The sequence below is a fragment of the Conger conger genome, chromosome 6 (genome assembly GCF_963514075.1).
Source record: "Conger conger chromosome 6, fConCon1.1, whole genome shotgun sequence".
In the NCBI taxonomy this organism is placed as follows: domain Eukaryota; kingdom Metazoa; phylum Chordata; class Actinopteri; order Anguilliformes; family Congridae; genus Conger; species Conger conger.
In genome coordinates this window covers 816,358-843,109 of record NC_083765.1, presented here as the reverse complement: position 1 = coordinate 843,109, position 26,752 = coordinate 816,358, and the positions used below count along the sequence as shown (strand labels likewise).

The 26,752-nt window shown below is 45.3% G+C and overlaps 1 protein-coding gene across 1 annotated transcript in view; it reads left to right on the top strand.

Annotated features, from left to right (window-relative positions):
- The first annotated feature begins 7,235 nt into the window (after positions 1-7,235).
- The window catches only part of LOC133130854 (fatty-acid amide hydrolase 2-A-like), a 30,677-nt gene continuing 11,160 nt past the window's right edge, over positions 7,236-26,752 (top strand). Inside the window, exons 1-9 of the mRNA XM_061245774.1 lie at positions 7,236-7,565; positions 8,257-8,339; positions 8,762-8,898; positions 11,852-12,061; positions 15,010-15,129; positions 16,914-17,049; positions 19,373-19,490; positions 20,061-20,180; positions 21,418-21,529. Coding sequence (XP_061101758.1) covers positions 7,380-7,565; positions 8,257-8,339; positions 8,762-8,898; positions 11,852-12,061; positions 15,010-15,129; positions 16,914-17,049; positions 19,373-19,490; positions 20,061-20,180; positions 21,418-21,529 — 1,222 coding nt within the window. The 5' untranslated portion in view covers positions 7,236-7,379. The remainder of the gene's footprint in view (positions 7,566-8,256; positions 8,340-8,761; positions 8,899-11,851; positions 12,062-15,009; positions 15,130-16,913; positions 17,050-19,372; positions 19,491-20,060; positions 20,181-21,417; positions 21,530-26,752) is intronic.

Here is a 26,752-nt window from a genome sequence, read left to right as displayed (position 1 = left end):
GTGTGGAGGCTAAACAGAAGTGCCAAAGAACAAAACACTTTGAGTAGTTTGAAGACAATATTGAATCAAAGATGACTAGATTTTTTGCATGTTGATTTTTTGTAACGTCAGTCATGCAACAAACTTCCACCACAGCACAGAGAAGCACATAGCTAAAGATGTATTGATTATATTTCCATGTCAAACAAGGGCCTAGTGTAGTTATCCAAAAATATTCACCCTGAAATAAAGGTGACAGTCGGTACCTTAACCCCCTGAAATAAGGTTGACAGTCGGTACTCACTGTCATTGTTTAATTTCAAATCCAATGCACTGGAGTACAGAGCCAAAGGAAAAGCTGAATAATGTTTGGGACAAAGCCTTTTTTTTGTTCTTGATTTGGTTCTGATTTAACCTGTTTGAAGCAGAGAGTTTTACTTTTTTCATGAGCATCTTAGCCTATGTTCATTATTTACTTCTTTTTTTTTCATGTGAGTCAATACACCAGAAGTAATTTAGCTGTTTGTCAAGCTTGGACACTACCTTCCAGTGAAATCCATGCACTACAGTGTGCAAAACTACTTTCTTAATTTCAAGGATATGAAATCATTCAGTGTGACAATTGAAATAATCAAAAATGCAATTTCCTTGTCTACTCTCTTCTACTGTTTCCACTATTCCCTTTATTTAGAACCACAAAAAGAACCATTTTGAAACATGTATCATTGATTGTTTTTTTACAATCAATTTGGTGCTAATCTCACAAGAATCAAAATGGCAAGCACTAACCTGTTCAAAACATGCATTGTGCATTAATTTCTTTGAAGAAATCTTGCACTTCCAAATTCATTGGTTGAAGTAACTCATTTATTATGAAATACTATAGGAACATTTGTTTAGATCACCTACACACAACATACCTATAGCTTAACTGTTTAGTTGCTTTTACAATACTTTAATATTGCAGTTATAAATACTTGATACATGTTTCAATACGGTTATTTTTATGGTTTTATGGTTTTGTGCATGAAATTAACTGTTGTGCTAAAAGCTGCATGTCAGTGCAGAGAGTTGTGTGGAGAGTTGAATGAAGAGTTGTGAAAAAAGTAAATTGTTAGCCATTGTTAGTCCACTGCAGTGAAAGACACTATTAAATTAGCCATAGTTAGCTCAACAAATGTACAAATATCCACCTGAAGCAATACGAACATAGTAGTGAGCGTTGCGAGCATTGTTGCACACGCGTTGAGTCTCAGGTGGATATTTGTAAATTCGGCTCAGATTTCAGATTCATCTCAGATTCAGATTTCATCACTAATGAGTGTGGCCTGCACACTTTACACACAGTGCTATCAGCATATGAAGATTAAAAGTGTACTTACAGGAAAGGAGAGTGGAGCCCAGTCACTTGGAGAGGAACACACAGCATTTATTTCCTGAAACAGGTGACACCCCTCCACAGGACACGCCTACTCTCTGAGACACAAGCTTTTAATTGGTTACATCGCCTGTACAGGACACGCCCACTCTTCAGGCCACACCCAGACTCACAGCACCTCCCATCATAAGCAGTCATGAAGCTTCACCTCAGTTCACAGCACTGAATGTAGTAAGATGAGAAGCTGGCTACTGTGGCATCCAAAATTACACACTAACATTGGGCTTGATGAATGATATATTTACCGTACATAACAACACTGCAGTTTTCCAGGATAATGACTCTAAATATACCTCAAAATTGACACAGAAATGGTTAAGTGAAAATAATGTTCTGTGATGGCCATCTCAGCCTACAGGCTTAAATCCCATCAGAAACCTGCGATCTGAAGTGAAGAAGGGGGTTGAAGATTTAAATGATTCTGAAAGGTTCTCCATGTAGGAATGATCATGAATCCCTCCAAATGTGTTCTGTATCCTTATCACAAATTATAGCAAAAAACTCATGGCTGTCATCTTTGCCAGGGGTTTTTGCACAAAGTATTACACCAGGGGCGACAATTCTTGTGAAAAGGTTTTTTGGGGATTTAAAAAATGTGAAAAATGTAAGATGGTTGATTCCATTTAATAATTGATAAAGCACACTACTTTACACATTTTGGAAGATAAAGTTTAAGTCAATAAAAATATCATTTGTTTTAGTTTACAGTATTTTTGACTGTATGTGTTGTGGGAAACCGGCCTGTTTAGCTTGTATTACATGCGGCATTGTGTCATAACCTTTTCTAAAAAAGGTTTCTAGGTGTGCAAAAGGATAAACCACACAAGTTTTACTTCTTGGTAAAAACACAATTTGTGCTCTCTTGTCACGTACACCAAGTTCATCTAAAGTACAGTGCGGTGTTTTTTTTTTTCCTTATTTCTCTTTTCAGAAATCAGCAAAAGCATGTTCTCATATTTAACTTCCACACTCCACCTTATAAGGACAACACACGTGCAAAAAATTCCACAGACATTAGGAAGTATTCTTTCACACAGAGAGTGGCCATTGTGCGGAATAGCTTGCCAGGTCATGTAGTGGAGGCAGAAACTCTGGGGGTACTCGGTACCATCTAGCTTTTAGGTCAAATAAGCAGTAGGTATACTTTGGTGGTAGGAAAAAGGCAAGCATTGCTGGGATGACTGGTTATTGAATGTAAAATTTGGATTTCAACTCAGGTAACTGAAAAGCTTTGATAAGCTGTTCAAAATAAGCTGCACACAGCTGAGCACCTCAGGGTAAACACTGTGCACTCTGAACACAGCTGAGCACCTCAGGGTAAACACTGTGCACTCTGAACACAGCTGAGCACCTCAGGGTAAACACTGTGCACTCTGAACACAGCTGAGCACCTCAGGGTAAACACTGTGCACTCTGAACACAGCTGAGCACCTCAGGGTAAACACTGTGCACTCTGAACACAGCTGAGCACCTCAGGGTAAACACTGTGCACTCTGAACACAGCTGCGCACCTCAGGGTAAACACTGTGCACTCTGAACACAGCTGAGCACCTCAGGGTAAACACTGTGCACTCTGAACACAGCTGAGCACCTCAGGGTAAACACTGTGCACTCTGAACACAGCTGAGCACCTCAGGGTAAACACTGTGCACTCTGAACACAGCTGAGCACCTCAGGGTAAACACTGTGCAGCTGCACACAGCTAATGCTCAGCAACACGTGCAGTTGGCAACTGAGCCTTTCAGCTGCTCCATCTGGGAAGGATGCAGCCGAATCCAGAAATCTCTCAAGGTTCCAGTCCAGAAATTGGCAGGAACATCTTCCGTATTTGAACAATGGACTGTGGTTCTGTTCACATGAGGCCAACACATAAAGTTAAAATCTAAACATTTCCTCGATAAGATGCATGTGTTAAAAGGCCTTAAGAATCTGCTATGTAATTTGTTTTATTCTGTGCAATTTTGCGATATTTGCCAAATGCGGAAGCTCGGAATAGTTAAGCAGAATGGAGTTTTGTTCTTACATTTTGTTCTCGTTTCTGTAGATTCTCATCTCCTTCTAAGGAACTGAAAATGTGAAGGCACTGCACCACAATTCTGAGACAGGTTCACACTCACACACACACACACACACACACACACATACACACACACACACACATACACACACACACATACACAAACACACAGTTGCCAAAAACTTAAGGTTTTCCTTGCATATACGTACATACAATATTAACTATTTGTTATTTAGCTGACACTTTTTTCCAAAGCAACTTACATTTCATGACATTAGCAGCCAATCCCCCCAGAGCACTGCTGGGTTAAGGGCCCGATGGCTGTGCGGATCTTATTGTGGCTACAATGGGGCTTGAACCACCAACCTTCCGGGTCCCAGTCATGTACCTTAACCACGACGCTACAGGCTGCCCCATATACATACACAGAGGGACACACTTATACACACACAGTGCACACCCACACAACGCACATGCACATACAGACACACACACATATACACACACACACACACACACACACAGACATACACACCCACACTCACACACACACACACACACACACACACACACACACACACACACATACAGACACACACACACATACATACACACAGTCCATGAGAGAAGTACAACTCCCTGAAATCAGAAAGACAAGCTGGCTGCTATTTGGGGTGTGTGGGATAAGTGGGTGGAGCAGTCGCTGGGCCTGTATAGTCTTGTAAGGATGTAAGATTGTAAGATTTATATAAGTTGTCATGTGGTCCCCTGGTTTTGCATAAGTAACTACAGCCATCATTGGACTTTGGCTTCAACCTTCAACATTCAATCCTCTCACTTTTACCAAAAAAGGGCATAACGCTTGTGATGGGGCTGAACATCTGTTCCTTCTCAGTATTTAATATATAGATTATATAGATTATCACATATATAGATTATCATATATATTAAACTAGCCACCGTATTAAAGATGATCACAAAGGTTTTTTTGGGGTTTTTTTTCCAGTAAATTACATTATTTAATGTACGTTTATGTACGTTTTTATATAAATTTCTTTATTGGAGGTATTAATTAATTAATTAATCACTAGAGGTAATATTTACATTTACATTTTAGTCATTTTAACTATTTTAATCCAAAATAATTTACAAATACAATGTTTATTCAGTTTACATTTTATAGTAATTTTATCAATGATTTCATATTGGCTTGTAGTACAAGAGTTTGGGGAAATGTAATTAGCAACAGGTCGAGAAGATTCTAAAAAAAAAAAAAACAATAATCACAATAGTAACATCTTGCAAAGTAATATATTTATTGAGGTGCATTGATTGATGTTTTTGGCAAATACCCAACCCCCATCAATGAGACAAACATATTCCACAATTTCACATGAAATTTATTAGGCTTGCTCCTAATTTATAAGCATACTGAATAATAATGCGATATTTTGAGAATGTATTTCGATGCTCTCGGATATTAAATGGGATCACGACTATGAAAATGACCTCTATTATGGAGCCAAGGGTGTTTTCACCGTCCTCCTCAGAAATATCCACACAAGATTACTCGAGAGGCTAGAGTGAGGAGAGAAGTCCCCCAAAGGAAGTGCTCTGTTTAGATGAAGTCACGTAGGCATCACAAATTTCTTGTAAAATGTCAACCTTGTGGGCCATAAGATTTCAAGAACAAAACATAATACAAATGCTACGGTTTCATAACACAGGCAAAAAACATGGTGCGTTGTTTTATGAAAGCCTAACAAACTATACATAGTTGGAAACGTAATGCCATGAGCTAAAATGCTCAAGAGTCTTCAATACTACACCACTAGCCGGTTCTAGGTTCGGCTGAAGTTAAACCTGATTTTTTGCTCACAAATGGGGATCACACATTTGCATTGCTACAGGATTACCGATACTGGTCAGAGAAGTTTGTACGTGAGCTCTTCTTGTTCCAGAGAGCCAATACAAAACATAGGTAATAGTATTCATATGCACGAGTACTTTTGAAGAAGTATGCAGCAGCAAAGAACAACAATGATAGAATTTCTCCAGATAAATTCAAAGTAAACAATGGACATTCTATCAACGTTTCAAATTAGCATGTTTTTAGAATTGCATTATTATGCATTTGGTTTGCTGGACCCTTACCACAATACTGACATTACCTTATTTCCTGTAGGATATGGATTTCCAAAATGCGGCCCAGCCCAGACTGAAGGAGTTAATTACTGTGCACTATTGACTGTCCCTTCAGCCCTGTTACAAATTTCCAATCCTATTGGGTCCCGATACATGACCAACTTGTGTGAGTTTTACAATAATACAATATATTGAGGTAACAACTGGCTGGGCATGTGTATTATTGCCAATATAATCAGTTGACTTTACATATTTCACATTTTAGTTGGCTCAATTTCTGTTTTTGATTTTAAACAATATTAAGTTTGTCAATTCAATAAGTACAAACCGACCTTGAGATAGATATGGCCATTAACAAGAACTACAAGAGGGAGGAGTGGACAATCTGGACACGCTTTAGAGGAAACTGCAGCTGTAAGAGGGTAAGAGTGGGTGATTTCTTTATCAGTACTGTGTCTGCATTACAATGCACTGGTGATCTGGACCCAGAGGGACCCAGGAGGGAACAGCGGGGAAATTCACAGGAAGAGAATCTCAGTCCCTCTGTTTATACAGCAGCACTGCTCAAACTGCCCTGAATGGACGTCCATACAGATAAGAAATCTCACTTCCATAGCATTGTTTTTTGATATTCTACCTTTGGCTAAAAAGTTTTCTTTCAGAAAAAATGCTATTGACTCTCTTGGTTAAGATAGGCCATGGAGACAATGAGAGAAATATTAAATTATATCACTCTATTATACCAGTCTTTTCTTTTTAAAATGATTAAGGCAGATATTATACATTTGAAATATGCAAGTATTCATTCATTCATTCATTATCCTAACCCACTTATCCTGAACAGGGTCGCAGGGGGGCTGGAGCCTATCCCAGCATACATTGGGTGAAAGGCAGGAATACACCCTGGACAGGTCACCAGTCCATTGCAGGGCACATACACCATTCACTCATACACTCATACCCACGGGCAATTTAGACTCTCAAATCAGCCTAACCTGCATGTCTTTGGACTGTGGGAGGAAACCGGAGTACCCGGAGGAAACCCACGCAAACACGGGGAGAACATGCAAACTCCTCACAGAGACGGGGGGGAACCCAGGACCTCCTTGCTGTGAGGCAACAGTGCTACCCACTGCACCATCTGTGCCGCCTATGCAAGTATTTAATTACTCAATACTGCATTTGGTCCATCCTTGTATTCGAGCAGTGTACATAATGTCATAGTGAAAGTTTTTAAATATTAAAAAGATCTCTCTATAACCCTCAACGCACCCATGTGTTCAGCGCTTCAACTCGAGCCTCGGTTAGCCTGATCTCTATTTACACAACAACAGGGGTTCGGCTAAAACGCATTAACTGACCGCTTCCGGACGATGTACGTTTAAACTCGCTCTGAACTGTGAACTTCAGCAAAGTTACGAACACTACAGCAACGGTGCCTCAATGTTTGCGCTGTTTTCTTTTGTAGGGCTCTGACGTTAGGGGTCAATTGCAGTGTGTTTTGCTGTTGATAAAACCGTAAGTTTAGAACTGCAGGCCACAGATCTGTATTTCAACTGAAATAGTTCAATCTTAGTCCACAGCTGTGCACATCTGCCCCAGTTGGTTTGCGGGTCTGTGGTTTAGAGGTTTAAAGTACATCGTGTTTCATTTGCCAAAGCCAACTAGGTAAAGTAGCAGCTCAGTCAGAGCTGACCACAATTAATATGTAGCAGCCCGTTGCATGCTGGGAACCGCGTTGCTGTAATTCATGCGATCCAGGAAAGGAAACACTTGTTGTGCCAGACTGAGTCGTCCAGCATGGCGCTGACCCGGTTCGAATGGTTCTTATCTTGGGTGCTGCGCGCATGCATGGGGCTTCTTTTCGCCCTCTTTCACCTGCTCGCGCCCCGGCAGTCTGACGGCTCCGCGAAACTGCCTCCCGTCACAAACCCACTGCTGATGATATCGGCGACACAGCTCGCAAAAAAGATCCGCCGAAAGGAGGTGCGTGTATTCAGCTGCCAATAGACCAAACTTTAAATTAGCTAATGTGACGGATGTATAATTGACCAATATTTTCTATTTCTTAAAACGCCAATTCGTTCGAATTGTATGTATCACCAAATCGTCAGTATAGCCCTGCTTTGTATTATTGTTGTGGAGGCGTTGTCGCAAGGGAGTGATGCGGCAAAAAGGGAGTCTTTGTTTATTTCTGTAAACGTTTGACAAGTGATCCGTGAGAATAACAGCCGTGAACGGTTCCCGGCATAGTGTTCAAGTGTTCCATAGGTTATGGTATTGCAACAACAGTCTCCAACGTAGCCAGCTTTGTTCAGTGTAAGTTTGCTTGCCTAGATTGTGTACTTAAAACTTCCACAATGCACTCACAGTTGCTGGGAATCAGAAGATTATCCTCCGTATCCCGCTGGAAAGAGAGCGGCGGAAAGTGCCCCATGCGCATCACGTGTTCTGCTCATACAGTAGATCCAATAATTATTTAAATTTCAACTATTCTTCAGACGCTTCATCCAGTGCTATACAGGCTGTGTGACAGTGTTGTACAGGCTGTTGTGACTTTAATACGCCATAACAAGAACATGAGGGTTTTTTGAAAAAATAATTACCTTTGCCTGTTCTTATATATTTACGTATGGTAGCCTATGCTTTGGGTCTAAAGTTGGATTTCCCCCCCCAGGTGACTAGTGTAGAGGTGGTGCAGGCTTATATCGATCGCATTCAGGAAGTCAATCCCCTGATTAACGCCATGGTTAAAGACAGGTCAGTCTTTGTGTCTGTTTGTACATATGTGTTGTGGCTTTAGCTTTTGTAGTTTGTGTTGTGTGCTTTGTGTGTGTAGTGTTTCTATAGTATGTGCAATGTGTTTAGCGTTTGTGTGTGTTGTGAGAGTTGTGTGTGAGTAGCGTGAGTAATGTTTGCATAGTGCGAGTAGTGTATGCGTAGTGTGTTAGTACTGTGTGAGTATCCTGTGTGTATAGTGTGTGTTTCGTGTAAGTTGTGTCTCTCTGGGCAGGTTCAGTGTAGCTCTACAGTGTGAGTAGTGTGTGAGTAGTGTCTCTGTGCAAGTTCAGTGAAGCTCTACAGTGTGAGTAATGTGTGAGTAGTGTCTCTGTGCAAGTTCAGTGAAGCTCTACAGTGTGAGTAATGTGTGAGTAGTGTGTGAGTAGTGTCTCTCTGTGCAGGTTCAGTGAAGCTCTACAGGAGGCTGCTCAGGCTGACAGGCTGGTGCAGGAGCAGCAGGGGGGAGAGGAGGTCCTGCAGCAGCAGCGCCCTCTGCTGGGTGTTCCCCTCACTGTCAAAGAGTCCTTCAGCCTGCAGGGTATCCACTGCCTTATTTCTGCACCCTTTTCTTCGGTAGATACAGTCCCCTCCAAATGTATTGGGACAGCACGGCCAATTCTGTATATACATCTGGGTTGAGATAATAAGATGAACGTGCGTTGGTATTTATGCCTAGATGTGTTAAACTACTTAGAACATTGTACCTTTGGTATCAGACCACCCAATTTTTAGGTAAGCAAAAGTATTTAAGTAACTGAAAATAAATAACACTTAATCTTTGGTAGCATATCCCTTGCTTGCAATAACTGCATCAAGCCTGCGATACACTGACATCACTAAACTGCTGCATTCTTCTTTTATGATGCTTTTACTGCAGCCTCTTTCAGTTGTTTGTTTTTCAATCTTCAATCTCCTCTTCAGGAGGTGAAATGCATATTCAGTTGGGTTAAATTGGGCCACCTTTTCTCCCTAATGCAGCCTGTTGTTGTGTTGGCAGTGTATTTTGGGTCATTGTCTTGCTGCATGATGAAGTTCCTCTCAATTAGTTTGGACACATTTCTCTGTAAGTTGGCAGACAGAATGTTTTGTAGACTTCTGCTGCTACCATCATGAGTTATATCATCAATAAAGATTAGTGAGCCCACTCCAGTAGCAGCCATGTAAGCCCAAGCCATGACACTTCCTCCACCGAGCTTCACAGATGAGCTTTTATATTTTGGATCATGAGCAGATCCCTTCTTTCTTCCATCACTTTGGTAGAGGTTAATCTTGGTCTCGTCAGTCCATACAACTTTGTTCCAGAACTTTTGTGGCTCATCTCAGTACTTCTTTGCAAATTTCCAAGTTGTTGTACAAGCTATCCCCAATGCTTGTGCAATGGATTTCCCCTCTTTTCTAAGGTTCAAAATGGCTCGATTTTCTCCCAAAGACAGGTTACTGGTCTTCATGTTGGTTTATCTTTTCTAACACAAATGCAGTCTTCACAGGCAAAACCCAAGGCTAAAACTATGAGTACATTACATTACATTATTGGCATTTGGCAGACGCTCTTATCCAGAGCGACGTACAACAAAGTGCATACCCATAACCAGGGATAAGTTCGCTGAAAGACCCTAGAGGTAAGTACAATTTCAACTGCTACCTGTACAACAAAGATAAGGACAAGGGCCATTTTTTTTTTTTTTTTTTTTTTTTTTTTTGAACAAACAAACAAACAGAGCAAAAGTCACCAAAGTTAACTATCCAAACACTGCTTACCTAGCCAACTAAAATACTGATACACAAGTCACAGAGACAACAATTAAGGTTCACAGGGAGGTAGGGAGGGATGGGGAGAGGTGCTGTTTGAAGAGGTGTGTCTTCAGCTTGCGCTTGAAGGTGGGGAGGGATTCTATAGTTCTGACCTCAACGGGGAGTTCGTTCCACCACCGTGGAGCCAGAACAGACAGTAGTCGTGAGCGTGAGGTGGAGGTTCTGAGAGGGGGAGGTGCCAAGCGGCCTGTGGAGGCTGAACGAAGAGGTCTGGCAGGGGTGTAGGGTCTGATGATTTTTTGCAGATAAGCTGGGGAAGACCCTTTAACTGCTTGGAAGGCTAGCACCAATGTTTTGAATTTGATGCGAGCCATGACAGGCAGCCAGTGGAGGGAAGTAAGCAGGGGGGTGACGTGTGAGTATTTGGGAAGGTTGAAGACCAGACGAGCTGCTGCATTCTGGATGAGTTGGAGGGGTCTGATGGCAGACGCTGGGAGGCCAGCCAAGAGGGAATTGCAGTAGTCCAGGCGGGACAGAACCATCGCTTGGACCAGGAGCTGGGTCGAGTAGGGGGTGAGAAAGGGGCGGATTCTCCGTATGTTGTATAGGAAGAACCTGCAAGACCGGGTCACCGCCGCAATGTTCTCGGAAAGGGACAGTCTGCTGTCCATCACCACGCCGAGGTTCCTTGCACTGGGTGACGGCGTGAGTGTGGTATCCCCGAGGGAAATGGAGAGATCCAGATGGGGAGAGGTATTAGCAGGGATGAATATCATTTCAGTTTTACCTGGGTTGAGCTTTAGATGGTGGTTGTCCATCCAGCTCTGGATGTCCCTCAGGCAAGCAGAGATACGGGCTGAAACCTGCGTATCAGACGGCGGGAACGAGACGAAGAGTTGGGTATCGTCCGCATAGCAGTGGTAGGATAGCCCATGTGCAGTGATCACAGGGCCAAGGGAGCGAGTGTAGAGAGAAAAAAGAAGCGGGCCAAGGACTGAGCCCTGGGGAACTCCTGTGGCGAGGGGCCGAGGTGTCGATACCGAACCAGCCCAGGCAACCTGGAAGGAGCGACCAGAGAGGTAGGACTCAATCCAGTCCAGGGCTGTGCCACAGATGCCCGTTGCTGACAGGGCAGACAGGAGGATGGAGTGATCCACAGTGTCGAAGGCAGCAGAGAGATCTAGAAGAATGAGGACAGAGGAGAGGGAGGCTGCTCGTGCGGCATGAAGGGACTCACTGACGGAGAGGAGTGCAGTCTCTGTCGAGTGGCCCGATCTGAAGCCAGACTGATGGGGGTCTAGCAGGTTGTTGTTAGAAAAGAAGGAAGAAAGTTGAGTAGAAGCGGCTCGTTCTATAGTTTTAGAAAGGAAAGGAAGAGTAGACATTCTGAACTATTTATTGTTTAACTAATCAATCTTACAAGACACATCTGGGCAACAAGAAACTCCCGTCAGTCACAAGTTACAATACTTTTGCTCAAATAAAAATTGGGTGGTCTGATGCAAAAGGTGATATGTTCTAAGTTGTTTAACAAATCTATATAAAAACCAGGAAATAAAAGCTAAAATTCGGATCTACATCTTTTGACCTCAAACTCAATTGTCTTTGGTGTACAGTAAAAACAAAGGAATTGACCTTGCAGTCCCGATACTTTGGAAGGCGACTGTAACTCTGGACATGATTGTGTGTGTATGCATGTTTGCATACGTGTGTAGTCCATCTGGCCTGTAACCCCCCAGGTATGCCAAACACCACGGGACTGGTGTCGAGGAGGGGTGTGGTTTCCGAGGGCGACGCCCCCCCTGTAGCGCTGCTGAAGAGGGCGGGGGCTATTCCGCTGGGCGTGACCAACTGCAGCGAGCTGTGCATGTGGCTGGAGTCTCACAACCACCTGTATGGGGTCACCAACAACCCCTACAACACCCAGCACATACCGGGGGGCAGCTCAGGTACAACCCCTACAACACCCAGCACATACCGGGGGGCAGCTCAGGTACAACCCCTACAACACCCAGCACATACCGGGGGGCAGCTCTGGTACAACCCCTACAACACCCAGCACATACCGGGGGGCAGCTCAGGTACAACCCCTACATCACCACATACACCCAACACCCACAACCCCTACATCACCTCATACACCCAACACCTACACCAACACCCACAACCCCTACAACACCCAGCACATACCGGGGGGCAGCTCAGGTACAACCCCTACATCACCACATACACCCAACACCCACAACCCCTACTTCACCTCATACACCCAACACCTACACCAACACCCACAACCCCTACAACACCCAGCACATACCGGGGGGCAGCTCAGGTACAACCCCTACATCACCCAGCACATACCGGGGGGCAGCTCAGGTACAACCCCTACATCACCACATACACCCAACACCAACAACCCCTACAACACCCAGCACATACCGGGGGGCAGCTCAGGTACAACCCCTACATCACCCAGCACATACCGGGGGGCAGCTCAGGTACAACCCCTACAACACCCAGCACATACCGGGGGGCAGCTCAGGTACAACCGCTACATCACCCAGCACATACCGGGGGGCAGCTCAGGTACAACCCCTACATCACCACATACACCCAACACCAACAACCCCTACAACACCCAGCACATACCGGGGGGCAGCTCAGGTACAACCCCTACAACACCCAGCACATACCGGGGGGCAGCTCAGGTACAACCCCTACAACACCCAGCACATACCGGGGGGCAGCTCAGGTACAACCCCTACAACACCCAGCACATACCGGGGGGCAGCTCAGGTACAACCCCTACATCACCACATACACCCAACACCCACAACCCCTACATCACCACATACACCCAACACCCACAACCCCTACATCACATCATACACCCTACACCTACACCAACACCAACAACCCCGACATCACCTCATACACCCAACACCCACAACCCCTACATCACCTCATACACCCAACACCAACAGCCCCTACATTACCACATACACCCAACACCTACACCAACACCAACAACCCCGACATCACCTCATACACCCAACACCCACAACCCCTACATCACCTCATACACCCAACACCCACAACCCCTACATCACCTCATACACCCAACACCAACAGCCCCTACATCACCACATACACCCAACACCTACACCAACACCAACAACCCCGACATCACCACATACACCCAACACCTACACCAACACCAACAACCCCGACATCACCACATACACCCAACACCCACAACCCCTACATCACCTCATACACCCAACACCTACACCAACACCAACGACACCGACATCACCACATACACCTACACTAACACCAACAACCCCTACATCACCACATACACCCAACCCCTACATCACCACATACACCCTACACCAACAACCCCTACATTACCACATACACCCTACACCTACACCAACAACCCCTACATCACCACATATACCCAACACCCACAACCCCTACATCACCTCATTACATTACATTACATTACATTATTGGCATTTGGCAGACGCTCTTATCCAGAGCGACGTACAACAAAGTGCATACCCATAACCAGGGATAAGTTCGCTGAGAGACCCTAGAGGTAAGTACAATTTCAACTGCTACCTGTACAACAAAGATAAGGACAAGGGCCAATTTTTTTTTTTTTTTTTTGAACAAACAAACAAACAGAGCAAAAGTCACCAAAGTTAACTATCCAAACACTGCTTACCTAGCCAACTAAAATACTGATACACAAGTCACAGAGACAACAATTAAGGTTCACAGGGAGGTAGGGAGGGATGGGGAGAGGTGCTGTTTGAAGAGGTGTGTCTTCAGCTTGCGCTTGAAGGTGGGGAGGGATTCTATAGTTCTGACCTCAACGGGGAGTTCGTTCCACCACCGTGGAGCCAGAACAGACAGTAGTCGTGAGCGTGAGGTGGAGGTTCTGAGAGGGGGAGGTGCCAAGCGGCCTGTGGAGGCTGAACGAAGAACACCCAACACCTACACCAACACCAACAACCCCGACATCACCACATACACCCAACACCAACAACCCCTACATGACCACATACACCCAACACCCACAACCCCTACATCACCTCATACACCCTACACCTACACCAACACCAACAACCCCGACATCACCTCATACACCCAACACCTACAACACCTCATACACCCAACACCAACAACCCCTACATCACCACATACACCCAACACCAACAACCCCTACATCACCACATACACCCTACACCAACAACCCCTACATCACCTCATACACCCTACACCTACACCAACACCAACAACCTCTATATCACCACATACACCCAACACCTACACCAACAACCCCTACATCACCACATACACCCTACACCACTACCAACAACCCCTACATCACCACATACACCCTACACCACTACCAACAACCCCTATATCACCACATACACCCTACACCAACACCAACAACCCCTTCATCACCACATACACCCTACACCTACACCAACACCAACAACCCCTACATCACCACATACACCCTACACCACTACCAAAAACCCCTATATCACCACATACACCCAACACATACAACCCCTACAACACCCAGCACATACCGGGAGGCAGCTCAGGTACAACCGCTACATACACCTCCTAGACCACCACATATACCCTACACCACCATATATACCCTACACCAACACATACACCCTACACCACGACACACACTCTACACCACCACGTAGACCCTTACAACACTATTTACAGCCCTACACCACCACTAAAAACGCCTACATCACCTAGCCTATACCTAGCCGTAGCTCTGGTAACACCCATGCACCCTATACTCATACACCCCTGACTGTGAATAATGGTGTGCTCCTGTGCTGTACCCCTCTCTCAGGAGGGGAGGGAAGTATTCTGGCGAGTGCCGGCTCAGTCATCGGCGTGGGCTCAGATATCGGGGGCAGTATCCGCCTGCCCGCCTTCTTCAACGGCATCTTCGGGCACAAACCCACACCAGGTACGAGTGTGTGTGAGTGTGTGTGTGTGTGTGTGTAAGTGACTCTGCTCTCAGGTGTGTGTGTGTGTGTGTGTGTAAGTGACTCTGCTCTGCTCTCAGGTGTGTGTGTGTGTGTGTGTGTGTTACAACCCTGGCTGAGGGAATATAACATAGTGGAAACAGACACAGTAAAAGTGTTTGAAAATAACTACATTTATTGTAACACAGGAACTATGAACTGATCAAAACAAAATGGTGGCAGTTGAAGGCCCTGCTGCAGAGCTGGCTGCCAAGACAAAGAGAGAGAGACCATGTGGAGGAAGGGGAGGAGTTTATATACTCCGGCCTATGGCAGGTGTGGCGGGTTAGTAATCAGTGCAGGGTACACCTCCTGGCTCTACCTGCAGGGCGAGACTAGAACGACACCCCCCCCCATACATAACACACACACACACACACATACCCCCATACATAATAGTGTGTGTGTCAGTGACTCTGCTCTGCTCTCAGGTGTGTGTGTGTGTGTGTGTGTGTAATGTGAGTGTGTGTGTGTGTGTGTGTAATGTGAGTGTGTGTGTATGTGTATGTGTGTGTGTAATGTGTGTGTGTGTGTGTGTGCGTGTGTAATGTGAGTGTGTAATGTGTGTGTGTGCTCTCAGGTGTGGTGTGTAATGTGTGTGTGTGTGTGCGCTCTCAGGTGTGGTGTGTAATGTGTGTGTGTGTGTGCGCTCTCAGGTGTGGTGTGTAATGTGTGTGTGTGTGTGCTCTCAGGTGTGGTGTGTAATGTGTGTGTGTGTGCTCTCAGGTGTGGTGTGTAATGTGTGTGTGTGTAATGTGTGTGTGTGTGTGTGCTCCCAGGTGTGGTGTGTAATGTGTGTGTGTGTGTGTGCTCTCAGGTGTGGTGTGTAATGTGTGTGTGTGTGTGCTCTCAGTTGTGGTGTGTAATGTGTGTGTGTGTGTGCTCTCAGGTGTGGTGTGTAATGTGTGTGTGTGTGTGCTCCTCAGGTGTGGTTTGTAATGTGTGTGTGTGTGCTCTCAGGTGTGGTGTGTAATGTGTGTGTGTGTGTGTGCTCTCAGGTGTGGTGTGTAATGTGTGTGTGTGTGTGTGCTCTCAGGTGTGGTGTGTAATGTGTGTGTGTGTGTGCTCTCAGGTGTGGTGTGTAATGTGTGTGTGTGTGCTCTCAGGTGTGGTGTGTAATGTGTGTGTGTGCTCTCAGGTGTGGTGTGTAATGTGTGTGTGTGTGCTCTCGGGTGTGGTGTGTAATGTGTGTGTGTGTGTGTGTGTGTGTGTGTGCTCTCAGGTGTGGTGTGTAATGTGTGTGTGTGTGTGTGTGTGTGTGTGCTCTCAGGTGTGGTGTGTAATGTGTGTGTGTGTGTGTGTGCTCTCAGGTGTGGTGTGTAATGTGTGTGTGTGTGTGTGTGTGTGCTCTCAGGTGTGGTGTGTAATGTGTGTGTGTGCGCTCTCAGGTGTGGTGTGTAATGTGTGTGTGTGTGCTCTCAGGTGTGGTGTGTAATGTGTGTGTGTGTGTGTGTGTGTGCTCTCAGGTGTGGTGTGTAATGTGTGTGTGTGTGTGTGTGTGTGTGTGTGTGTGCTCTCAGGTGTGGTGTGTAATGTGTGTGTGTGTGTGTGTGTGCTCTCAGGTGTGGTGTGTAATGTGTGTGTGTGTGTGTGTGTGTGCTCTCAGGTGTGGTGTGTAATGTGTGTGTGTGTGTGCTCTCAGGTGTGGTGTGTAATGTGTGTGTGTGTGTGCTCTCAGGTGTGGTGTGTAATGTGTGTGTGTGTGTGTGTGTGTGTGTGCTCTCAGGTGTGGTGTGTAATGAAGGTCAGTTTCCCCCTGCCTCGGAGCAGCAGCAGAGCTTCCTGTGCACAGGCCCCATGTGCCGCTACGCTGAAGACCTGCTCCCGCTGCTCAGCATCATGGCAGGACTCAACGCAGAACAGTACTCCTCCACCCCTATAGCACACCTACACAGCAACACACATATACACCCAATCTGCTCCTATAGCACACCTACACAGCAACACACATATACACCCAATCTGCTCCTATAGCACACCTACACAGCAACACACATATACACCCAATCTGCCCCTATAGCACACCTACACAGCAACACACATATACACCCAATCTGCTCCTGTAGTACACCTACACAGCAACACACATATACACCCAATCTGCCCCTATAGCACACCTACACAGCAACACACATATACACCCAATCTGCTCCTATAGCACACCTACACAGCAACACACATATACACCCAATCTGCTCCTATAGCACACCTACACAGCAACACACATATACACCCAATCTGCTCCTATAGCACACCTACACAGCAACACACATATACACCCAATCTGCCCCTATAGCACACCTACACAGCAACACACATATACACCCAATCTGCTCCTATAGCACACCTACACAGCAACACACATATACACCCAATCTGCTCTTATAGCACACCTACACAGCAACACACATATACACCCAATCTGCTCCTATAGCACACCTACACAGCAACACACATATACACCCAATCTGCTCCTGTAGTACACCGACACAGCAACACACATATACACCCAATCTGCTCCTATAGTACACCTACACAGCAACACACATATACACCCAATCTGCTCCTATAGCACACCTACACAGCAACACACATATACACCCAATCTGCTCCTGTAGTACACCTACACAGCAACACACATATACACCCAATCTGCTCCTATAGCACACCTACACAGCAACACACATATACACCCAATCTGCTCCTATAGCACACCTACACAGCAACACACATATACACCCAATCTGCTCCTATAGCACACCTACACAGCAACACACATATACACCCAATCTGCTCCTGTAGTACACCTACACAGCAACACACATATACACCCAATCTGCTCCTATAGTACACCGACACAGCAACACACATATACACCCAATCTGCTCCTATAGTATACCTACACAGCAACACACATATACACCCAATCTGCTCCTATAGTACACCTACACAGCAACACACATATACACCCAATCTGCTCCTATAGTACACCTACACAGCAACACACATATACACCCAATCTGCTCCTGTAGTACACCTACACAGCAACACACATATACACCCAATCTGCTCCTGTAGTACACCTACACAGCAACATACATATACACCCAATCTGCTCCTATAGTACACCTACACAGCAACACACATATACACCCAATCTGCTCCTGTAGTACACCTACACAGCAACATACATATACACCCAATCTGCTCCTATAGTACACCTACACAGCAACACACATACACACCCAATCTGCTCCTTTAGTACAACTACACAGCAACACACATATACACCCAATCTGCTCCTATAGTACACCTACACAGCAACACACATATACACCCAATCTGCTCCTATAGTATACCTACACAGCAACACACATATACACCCAATCTGCTCCTATAGTACACCTACACAGCAACACACATATACACCCAATCTGCTCCTATAGTACACCTACACAGCAAAACACATATACACCCAATCTGCTCCTGTAGTACACCTACACAGCAACATACATACACACCCAATCTGCTCCTTTAGTACAACTGCACAGCAACACACATATACACCCAATCTGCTCCTATAGTACAACTACACAGCAACACACATATACACCCAATCAGTTCCTATAGTACAACTACACAGCAACACACATATACACCCAATCTGCTCCTGTAGTACACCTACACAGCAACACACATATACACCCAATCTGCTCCTATAGTACACCAACACACATACACACCCAATCTGATCCTATAGTACAACTACACAGCAACACACATATACACCCAATCTGCTCCTGTAGTACACCTACACAGCAACACACATATACACCCAATCTGCTCCTATAGTACACCTACACAGCAACACACATATACACCCAATCTGCTCCTATAGTACAACTACACAGCAACACACATATACACCAAATCTGATCCTATAGTACAACTACACACCAACACATATACACCCAATCAGTTCCTATAGTACAACTACACAGCAACACACATATACACCAAATCTGATCCTATAGTACAACTACACACCAACACACATACACACCCAATCTGCTCCTGTAGTACAACAAAACGCAGATGCATGTACTGCCCATTCTCTCTCTGTGTATGTGTGTATGTATGTGTGTGTGTGTGTCTGTGTGTATGTATGCGTGTGTATGTGTGTAGGCTGTCTCTGTCCTCGGAGGTGGACCTCAGAAAGCTGCGTTTTTTCTCGGTCCTTCATGACGGCGGCTCCCCACTCCTGTCTCCTGTGGACAAACAGCTCCTGCACGCTCAGACAGAGGTAGGAGGGAGGGAGGGACTGAGGAGTGTGTTTGTGCAGGTGGTGCAACGGTTGGAGGCAGACCTGGGGGTGAGGGAGGGAGAGAGAGAGAGGGAGGGAGGGAGAGGGAGGGAGAGAGAGAGGGAGGGAGGGAGGGGGAGGGAGAGGGAGAGAGAGAGGGAGGGAGGGAGGGGGAGGGAGAGGGAGGGAGAGGGAGGGAGGGGGAGGGAGAGGGAGGGAGGGAGAGAGAGAGGGAGGGAGGGAGAGAGAGAGGGAGGGAGGGAGGGAGGGAGGGAGGGAGAGGGAGGGAGGGAGAGGGAGGGAGGGAGGGAGGGAGGGAGAGGGAGGGAGGGAGGGAGGGAGAGAGGGTGGGAGAGAGAGAGGGAGGGAGAGAGGGTGGGAGAGAGAGAGAGGGAGGGGGAGAGAGGGTGGGAGAGAGGGAGGGGGAGAGGGAGGGGGAGAGAGGGAGGGAGAGAGGGTGGGAGAGGGAGGGTGGAAGGGAGGGAGAGAGGGAGAGTGGGAGAGAGGGAGGGGGAGAGAGGGTGGGAGAGAGAGGGTGGGAGAGAGGGACTGAGGAGTGTGTTTGTGCAGGTGGTGCAGCGCTTGGAGGCAGACTTGGGGGTGAGGGTGGAGCCGCTGCAGCTCCCCCAGCTCAGATACTCCTTCCAGATCTGGGCAGCGCTGATGGGGGCCCCAGGCACAGACGGGAAGGTCTGTATGTCTGCTGTCTGTCTGTCCCTCTGCTGTCTGTCTGTCTGTCCCTCTGTCTGTCTGTCTGTCCCTCTGTCTGTCTATCTGTCCGTCCCTCTGCTGTCTGTCTGTCCCTCTGCTGTCTGTCTGTCTGTCCCTCTGTCTGTCTGTCCCTCTGCTGTCTGTCTGTCCCTCTGTCTGTCTGTCTATCCCTCTGTCTGTCTGTCTGTCTGTCCCTCTGTCTGTCTGTCTATCCCTCTGCTGTCTGTCTGTCCCTCTGTCTGTCTGTCTGCCTGTCCCTCTGTCCCTCTGCTGTCTGTCTGTCCATCTGCCTGTCTGTCCCTCTGCTGTCTGTCTGTCCCTCTGTCTGTCCCTCTGCTGTCTGTCCATCTGTCTGTCTGTCTGTCTGTCCCTCTGCTGTCTGTCTGTCTGCCCCTCTGCTTGTCTGTCTGTCCATCTGTCTGTCTGTTTACATTGTCCCAGCTGTCTCTGTTTATCTGTCTCTCAGTGAATAAGAACCAACCCTGTCTCTCTGTCAGTCAACCCATGTCTGTCTATTTTTACTTTAGTCAGCATATGTAGTACTATGAAGGTAAACAAAATGCATCTTCAGTCTGAACACAGCATTTTGGTTAGAATATTAACTAGTTGATACTTGGTTTGTAGTGTAAGCTTTACATTCTAACTTAAGGGAGAACTGGTGCGACCTTGGTGAGTGTAGCAGCTGAGTATTTTGGTGACTAATTGGAACTGAGTATCTTGGTGAGTGTCAGTGGAGCTGAGTATCTTGGTGAGTGTAAGTGGAGCTGAGTATCTTGGTGAGTGTCAGTGGAGCTGAGTATCTTGGTGAGTGTCAGTGGAGCTGAGTATCTTGGTGAGTGTCCGTGGAGCTGAGTATCTTGGTGAGTGTAAGTGGAGCTGAGTATCTTGGTGAGTGTCAGTGGAGCTGAGTATCTTGGTGAGTGTAAGTGGAGCTGAGTATCTTGGTGAGTGTCAGTGGAGCTGAGTATCTTGGTGAGTGTCAGTGGAGCTGAGTATCTTGGTGAGTGTCAGTGGAGCTGAGTATCTTGGTGAGTGTCAGTGGAGCTGAGTATCTTGGTGAGTGTAAGTGGAGCTGAGTATCTTGGTGAGTGTCAGTGGAGCTGAGTATCTTGGTGAGTGTCAGTGGAGCTGAGTATCTTGGTGAGTGTCAGTGGAGCTGAGTATCTTGGTGAGTGTCAGTGGAGCTGAGTATCTTGGTGTCTGTGGCTCTCCTCAGCCTCCCAGGGCCTTCGCAGAGCTGATGGGTGGAGCCAGCGGGAGGGTGTGGCCTATCTGGGAGGTAGCCAAGTGGATTCTTGGACGGTCATCTCACACCATGGCTGCTATTGGTAACAGCGAACACGCCCACAGACACACAAACACATATTACACACACACACTCACATTACACACATACACACGACACACACACTCACATTACACACACATATTACACACACACACGTGTATATGTGTGTAATGTGAGTGTGTGTGTGTGTGTGTGTGTAATATGTGTGTGTAATGTGTGTGTGTAATGTGAGTGTGTGTGTGTGTGTGTAATATGTGTGTGTAATGTGAGTGTGTGTGTGTGTGTGTAATGTGAGTGTGTGTGTGTGTGTGTGTGTGTAATGTGTGTGTGTGTGTGTGTGTGTGTGTGTGTGTGTAATATGTGTGTGTAATGTGAGTGTGTGTGTGTGTGTAATATGTGTGTAATGTGAGTGTGTGTGTGTGTGTAATATGTGTGTGTGTGTGTAATGTGAGTGAGTGTGTGTGTGTGTGTGTAATATGTGTGTGTAATGTGAGTGTGTGTGTGTGTGTGTGTGTGTGTGTGTGTGTAATGTGAGTGTGTGTGTGTGTGTAATATGTGTGTGTAATGTGAGTGTGTGTGTGTGTGTGTAATATGTGTGTGTAATGTGAGTGTGTGTGTGTAATATGTGTGTGTAATGTGAGTGTGTGTGTGTGTGTGTGTAATCTGAGTGTGTGTGTGTGTGTGTGTGTAATCTGAGTGTGTGTGTGATATGTGTGTGTAATGTGTGTAATATGTGTGTGTAATGTGAGTGTGTGTGTGTGTGTGTAATGTGAGTGTGTGTGTGTGTAATATGTGTGTAATCTGAGTGTGTGTGTGTGTGTGTGTGTGTGTGTAATGTGAGTAATGTGAGTGTGTGTGTGTGTGTGTGTGTAATATGTGTGTGTAATGTGAGTGTGTGTGTGTGTGTGTGTGTGTGTGTGTAATGTGAGTAATGTGAGTGTGTGTGTGTGTGTGTGTGTAATATGTGTGGTAATGTGAGTGTGTGTGTGTGTGTGTGTGTAATGTGAGTGTGTGTGGTGTAATATGTGTGTGTAATGTGAGTGTGTGTGTGTGTGTGTGTGTGTAATATGTGTGTGTAATGTGAGTGTGTGTGTGTGTGTAATATGTGTGTGTAATGTGAGTGTGAGTGTGTGTGTGTAATGTGAGTGAGTGTGTGTGTGTGTAATGTGAGTGTGTGTGTGTGTAATGTGAGTGTGTGTGTGTGTGTAATATGTGTGTGTAATATGTGTGTGTAATGTGAGTGTGTGTGTGTGTGTAATATGTGTGTGTAATTTGAGTGTGAGTGTGTGTGCGTGTGTAATGTGATGTGAGTGTGTGTGTGTGTAATATGTGTGTGTAATGTGAGTGTGTGTGTGTGTAATATGTGTGTGTAATGTGAGTGTGTGTGTGTGTGTGTAATATGTGTGTAATGTGTGTGTGTGTGTGTGTAATATGCGTGTGTAATGTGAGTGTGTGTGTGTGTGTGTGTGTGTGTGCGTAATATGTGTGTGTAATATGTGTGTGTAATATGTGTGTGTGCGTAATATGTGTGTGTAATATGTGTGTGTATATGTGTGTGTAATGTGAGTGTGTGTGTGTGTAATATGTGTGTGTAATGTGTGTGTGTGTGTGTAATATGTGTGTGTAATGTGAGTGTGTGTGTGATATGTGTGTGTAATGTGAGTGTGTAATATGTGTGTGTAATGTGAGTGTGTGTGTGTGTGTAATATGTGTGTGTAATGTGAGTGTGTGTGTGTGTGTGTGTGTGTAATATGTTGTGTAATGTGAGTGTGTGTGTGTGTGTGTGTGTGTAATGTGTGTGTATGTGTGTGTAATATGTGTGTAATGTGAGTGTGTGTGTGTGTGTGTGTTGTGTGTAATGTGAGTGTGTGTGTGTGTGTGTGATATGTGTGTGTAATGTGAGTGTGTAATATGTGTGTGTAATTGTGAGTGTGTGTGTGTGTGTAATATGTGTGTGTAATGTGAGTGTGTGTGTGTGTGTAATATGTGTGTGTAATGTGTGTGTGTGTGTGTGTGTAATATGTGTGTGTAATGTGAGTGTGTGTGTGTGTGTGTAATATGTGTGTGTAATGTGAGTGTGTGTGTGTAATATGTGTGTGTAATGTGAGTGTGTGTGTGTGTGTGTGTGTGTGTAATATGTGTGTGTAATGTGAGTGTGTGTGTGTGTGTGTAATCTGTGTGTGTAATGTGAGTGTGTGTGTATATGTGTGTGTAATATGTGTGTGTAATGTGAGTGTGTGTGTGTGTGTGTGTGTAATATGTGTGGTAATGTGAGTGTGTGTGTGTGTGTGTAATATGTGTGTGTAATGTTGAGTGTGTGTGTGTGTGTGTATATGTGTGTGTAATGTGTGTGGTGTGTGTGTGTGTGTAATATGTGTGTGTAATGTGAGGTGGTGTGTAATGTGTGTGTAATGTTGAGTGTGTGTGTGTGTGTAATATGTGTGTGTAATGTGAGTGTGTGTGTGTGTGTGTAATATGTGTGTGTAATGTGAGTGTGTGTGTGTATTGTGTGTAATATGTGTGTGTAATGTGAGTGTGTGTGTGTGTGTGTGTGTAATATGTGTGTGTAATGTGAGTGTGTGTGTGTGTGTGTAATATGTGTTGTAATATGTGTGTGTAATGTGGTGTGTGTGTTGTGTGTGTGTGTGTAATATGTGTGTGTAATGGTGTGTGTTGTGTGTGTGTGTGTATGTGTGTGTGTAATATGTGTGTGTAATGTGAGTGTGTGTGTGTGTGTGTGTGTGTAATATGTGTGTGTATGTGAGTGTGTGTGTGTGTGTTGTGTGTGTAGTGTGTGTGTGTGTGTGTGTATTATGTGTGTGTATGTGAGTGTGTGTGTGTGTGTAATTGTGTGTGTAATGTGAGTGTGAGTTGTGTGTAATATGTGTGTGTAATATGTGTGTGTGTGTGTGTGTGTAATATGTGTGTGTAATGTGTGTGTGTGTGTGTGTGAGTTGTGTGTAATATGTGTGTGTAATGTGAGTGAGTGTGTGTGTGTGTGTAATATGTGTGTGTAATGTGTGTGTGTGTGTGTGTGATGTGAGTGTGTGTGTGTGTGTGTAATATGTGTGTGTAATGTGAGTGTTGTGTGTGTGTGTGTGTGTGTAATATGTGTGTGTAATGTGAGTGTGTGTGTGTGTGTGTGTGTGTGTGTGTAATATGTGTGTGTAATGTGAGTGTGTGTAGTTGTGTGTAATGTGTGTGTTGTGTAATATGTGTGTGTTAATGTGTGTGTGTGTGTGTTAATGTGTGTGTACTGTGAGTGTGTGTGTGTGTGTAATATGTGTGTGTAATGTGTGTGTGTGTGTGTGTGTGTGTAATATGTGTGTGTAATGAGTGTGTGTGTGTGTGTGTAATGTGTGTGTATGTGTGTGTAATGTGAGTGTGTGTGTGTGTGTGTGTGTAATATGTGTGTGTAATGTGTGTGTGTGTGTGTGTGTGTGTGTGTGTAATAGTGTGTGTAATGTGTGTGTGTAGTGTGTGTGTGTGTGTATGTGTGTGTGTAATGTGTGTGTGTGTAATGTGTGTGTAGTGTGTGTAATGTGTGTGTGTGTGTGTGTGTGTGTGTAATTGTGTGTGTAATGTGTGTGTGTGTGTGTGTGTATATGTGTGTGTAATGTGTGTGTGTGTGTAATGTGTGTGTAATGTGAGTGTGTGTGTGTGTAGTGTGTGTAAGATGTGTGTGTAATGTGTGTGTGTTGTGGTGTGTGTGTAATATGTGTGTGTAAAGTGTGTGTGTGTGTGTGTAATATGTGTGTGTAATGTGTGTGTGTGTGTGTGTGTGTAATATGTGTGTAATGTGGTGTGTGTGTGTGTGTGTAGTGTGTAATGTGTGTGTATTGTGTGTGTGTGTGTGTGTGTGTGTAATTGTGTGTGTATGTGTGTGTGTGTGTGTGTGTGTGTGTAATGTGTGTGTGTGTGTGTAATGTGTGTGTGTGTGTGTGTGTGTAATGTGGTGTGTGTGTGTGTGTGTGTAATGTGTGTGTGTGTGTGTGTGTAATATGTGTGTGTAATGTGAGTGTGTGTGTGTGTGTAATATGTGTGTGTAATGTGTGTGTGTGTGTGTGTGTGTAATGTGTGTGTGTGTGTAATATGTGTGTGTAATATGTGTGTGTAATGTGTGTGTGTAATATGTGTGTGTAATGTGTGTGTGTGTGATGTGTGTGTAATGTGTGTGTGTGTGTGTGTAATATGTGTGTGTAAGTGTGTGTGTGTGTGTAATGTGTGTGTGTAATGTGTGTGTGTAATGTGTGTGTGTGTGTGTGTGTGTGTGTGTGTGTAATATGTGTGTGTAATGTGAGTGTATGTGTGTGTGTGTAATGTGTGTGTAATGTGTGTGTGTGTGTGTGTGTAATGTGTGTGTGTGTGTAATATGTGTGTGAATAGTGTGTGTAATGTGTGTGTTGTGTATGTGTGTGTAATGTGTGTGTGTGTGTAATATATGTGTGTAATGTGTGTGTGTGTGTGTGTGTAATGTGTAAGTTGTGTGTCTGTAATGTGTGTCGTGTGTGTGTCTTGTGTAGAGTGTGTGTGTGTGAGTTGTATGTGTGTGTGTGTGTAATGTGTAGTGTGGTGTAATGGGTGATGTGGTGTGTGTGTGTAATATGTGTGTGTAATGTGTGTGTGTGTGTGTAATATGTGTGTGTATTGTGTGTGTGTGTGTGTGTGTGTGTGTGTGTGTACAGGTCTGGCTCTAATAGAGATGAGGCAGGGCCCCTCCCTCGCGCTTCGTCCTGCAGCAGAAGCAGGATCTCCAGGCCCAGCTGGAGGAGCTGCTGGGTACAGATGGGGTTCTGCTGTACCCCACCCACCCACCACATCGCCCCCAAACACCACCACCCCCTCTTCACCCCCTTCAACTTCGCCTACACAGGTACCTGCTCACCCTGGCAAACACACACAGGTAACCCTAAACTACACAGGTACCTGCTTGCCATGGCAACCGCACACAGGTAACCCTAACCTACACAGGTAACCTGCTTGCCATGGCAACCAAACACAGGTAACCCAGTCACACCAGTTCTTCCTTCGTATTGGTAATGCAGTCGCACAGTATATGCATTACCCCCATCCATGTGTAAGAAAACACAGTGTAGCATTTTAGATGTTTCCAACACACACTGAGTTTGTTAGGCTTGCATAAAACAACAGCGTTTTTTCGCCTGTAGCATTGTCAATACTGAGACAGTTCTTGAGATTTTATGCCAAAAAAGGTTGACATTTTACAACAAAAATATATTTTAGATGCCATGGGTTCCTTTGG